This window comes from Varanus komodoensis, unplaced genomic scaffold (genome assembly GCF_004798865.1).
Source record: "Varanus komodoensis strain SLA01 unplaced genomic scaffold, ASM479886v1 scaffold1188, whole genome shotgun sequence".
NCBI classification, from domain to species: Eukaryota; Metazoa; Chordata; class Lepidosauria; order Squamata; family Varanidae; genus Varanus; species Varanus komodoensis.
Genome location: NW_025335343.1, coordinates 21,023 through 23,591, shown reverse-complemented (window position 1 = coordinate 23,591; position 2,569 = coordinate 21,023). Strand labels below are relative to the sequence as shown.

The 2,569-nt window shown below is 52.8% G+C and overlaps 1 protein-coding gene across 3 annotated transcripts in view; it reads left to right on the top strand.

Moving 5' to 3' along the window:
• The window catches only part of LOC123018898 (cytochrome P450 2J2-like), a 30,377-nt gene that overhangs the window by 10,761 nt on the left and 17,047 nt on the right, over nucleotides 1-2,569 (top strand). Inside the window, exons 7-8 of one of the 3 annotated variants that reach the window (XM_044421358.1) lie at nucleotides 590-777; nucleotides 1,934-2,072. The exons of the other annotated variants lie outside the window; for them this stretch is intronic. Coding sequence (XP_044277293.1) covers nucleotides 590-777; nucleotides 1,934-2,072 — 327 coding nt within the window. The remainder of the gene's footprint in view (nucleotides 1-589; nucleotides 778-1,933; nucleotides 2,073-2,569) is intronic. 3 annotated transcript variants of the gene reach the window in all.

The window sequence follows — 2,569 nt, the reverse complement described above, 5'->3', positions numbered from 1 at the left end:
ACTTCCTGCACAAATCACAGGAGGTAGGACACGTTCATGGATACCATTTAGCACCATTGTCAATTTCCCCTGGTTAAATGCCATGGAACTTCTGATTTGCTGAAATGCTACCATTCCATTTTGCCCTCCTTACACTCCCTTTCCTGAAGTTCATTGCGTCTGCCCTTTCATATCTGCTTCACTTTCTGTAGTCCTGAAGTTCTGTTCTCATCATTGCAGGACAGGAGCACCTAATCAGAGGATCTTGAGGGGCCTGAACTGTCCCTAAAATGGTGTGTGGCTCCTTCAAAAAATCAAAGCTGTTCGAAGTGTCAGAGAGAGAACTAGGCAGAGGTAGCTGTGAAAAGCTTTGGATGGTGGTCCTCGTATGGTCCTGCCCCTTCACAGATGTAATCACAGGAATACCTGGTGTGACACAGAGAGCAGCTCGTTCTTCTCGTGCCATCCGGGTTGTGCATAAGTGGGATGTGTTTGCAAAGTGCTCGCGCATGGCCCCTGGTGCCGGCCTGGGTTGCTTAGAGGAGGCTTCCTTGCCTGATGGCCGAGGATTGTTTCCTACCTCCTTGGATGGCAATTGTTTTTTCTGCAGCAAAAGTCCAAGCGGAAATCGATTCCGTGATTGGGCAGTCGCGACAGGTGGCGCTGGAGGACCGGGATCGCATGCCCTACACCAACGCAGTCATTCACGAAGTCCAGAGGATCAGCAACATCGTGCCTCTAAATGTGCCCCGAATGGCCACGAGGGACACGACCCTGGCCGGGTTTTTCCTGCCCAAGGTAAGCCTCAAGGAAACAGCTCGAATCCTGGCAATGCATCTTCCCCTGGAAAGATGACTTCATGCCAGGAATCCAAGTACCCTGCGGCTGACCATGGTGGAGGGGATGGACTGCAGCACCCCCAGACTGTCTGCAGTCATGCTGAAAGTGCTGGCTGCGGGGGTGGGGGTGGCTCACGGGGCCCAATCTGGGGGCCACAGGGGGCCTGCCTGACTCTAGAAGACCATCTGGTGAGACCAGAAGCAGAGAGGCCTTAGGACCAGGGGGGTGAGATGCAATACACGGTGCTGCTCTTCTGAGTTCAAGTCAGATGGTGCCAGAGAACAGCACTTTGCTCTTTGCATGCTGGCATTTTGCTTGGCAGCACGTGGGCATTTTGCTTTTCAAGATACCAAGTTTTAGATGCAAAATAATCCCGATGAGAACTAATGGAACATCTGGGCCGGGGAGCCCAACAGGCCCCATATCGGGACCCCAGGCTTGCTCAGCTGTACACCCGGCCCCCTCCCCCCATGGGATCGCAGCTCACCCGTCATTCCTGCTCCGTGGCTCCTGCACAGTTGTGGGACCAGTGGGCATCCCTGCTGCAGTGGAGCAGCACAGAGCCGCACCCTCGGCCGTGCCACCCCCTCGGTCACGAGGGCCCTGGAGACGGCATGGCCTGAGCATGGCCAGCCCTGCGACCGCATTTTGAGGGGGTTAATACTTCTGCTGGGGCCTCTTCTCTGTTCTGCAGCTTGGCCCGGATGAGGTGCCTGGAGCTGCTGCTCTGCAAGCAGTTCTTGGGAGGTATTTTCACCTGGAGGGGGAGGAATGGGCTGGGCGATCTTGGGTCCTCCCAACTCCCCTGTGACTCAGGAATCCCATCGCATTCCCTGTGAAGTTCTTGAACCCTGTCAGTACGGTGGGCATCCAGTCCTAGCTCTGAAGCAGCCCCACAAGTTGAAAATACATTAAGATGTCTGCAAGTGGATCTGAGTCTAGTGCCTCAGTTCAAGTATTACTATGCAAGGAATAAATAATCTCCAGGACAAGAGTTATCTGTGTGTCTGTAGGTACTGCTGGGTGCTTACTTTCATTGCCAGTCCACCAATGAGTGCACTGAGCAGTTCCCTGACGTTTCCCTCCATTCCCTTCTCTATCTCTTCTTCAACAGGGAACGACCTTGATGACCAACCTGACCTCCGTGCTGCACGACAAGGATGAGTGGGAAACCCCCGATGTGTTCAATCCCGGCCATTTCCTCGAGAACGGCCACTTCAGGAAAAGGGAGGCGTTCATCCCGTTCTCTGCAGGTGGATGATGGGGGTGGCTGTGGTGGTGGGAGGAACTGATCGACTGCTCTTGCGTATTACACCAAGCAGTGCTCATGCGGATGCGCACGTAAAAGAAGGGTCCAGGGGAGAAGAACAGGGGTGGTCTGAGGAATGGGTTCTGCCATATTTGGGGAAATTACACTTTCCTCCCACTCCCTGCCTTCCGTTCTTTAGCCAGTTACTGCTCCTTAGGAGGAGACCCCCCGCTTTTTTCATTCCATGACTGCTTAGTTTGCTCAGGGCCTTTGTCAAAATTCTTTCAGATATCCAAATAAACTGTGTCCACTTTTTTACTGACATTCCAACAGGTTAGTGAGACAGGACTTTCCCTTCAGGAGGCCATGCTGATTTTTTTTCCCAGCAGGTCTTGTCCCTCTGTGGGCTTCCTGATTCTTTCTTTAACACTTTCAAGCAATTTACCCAGAATAGATATTAAAATGACTTGTCTGTGATCCACTTGGATCCCCTTTTAAACA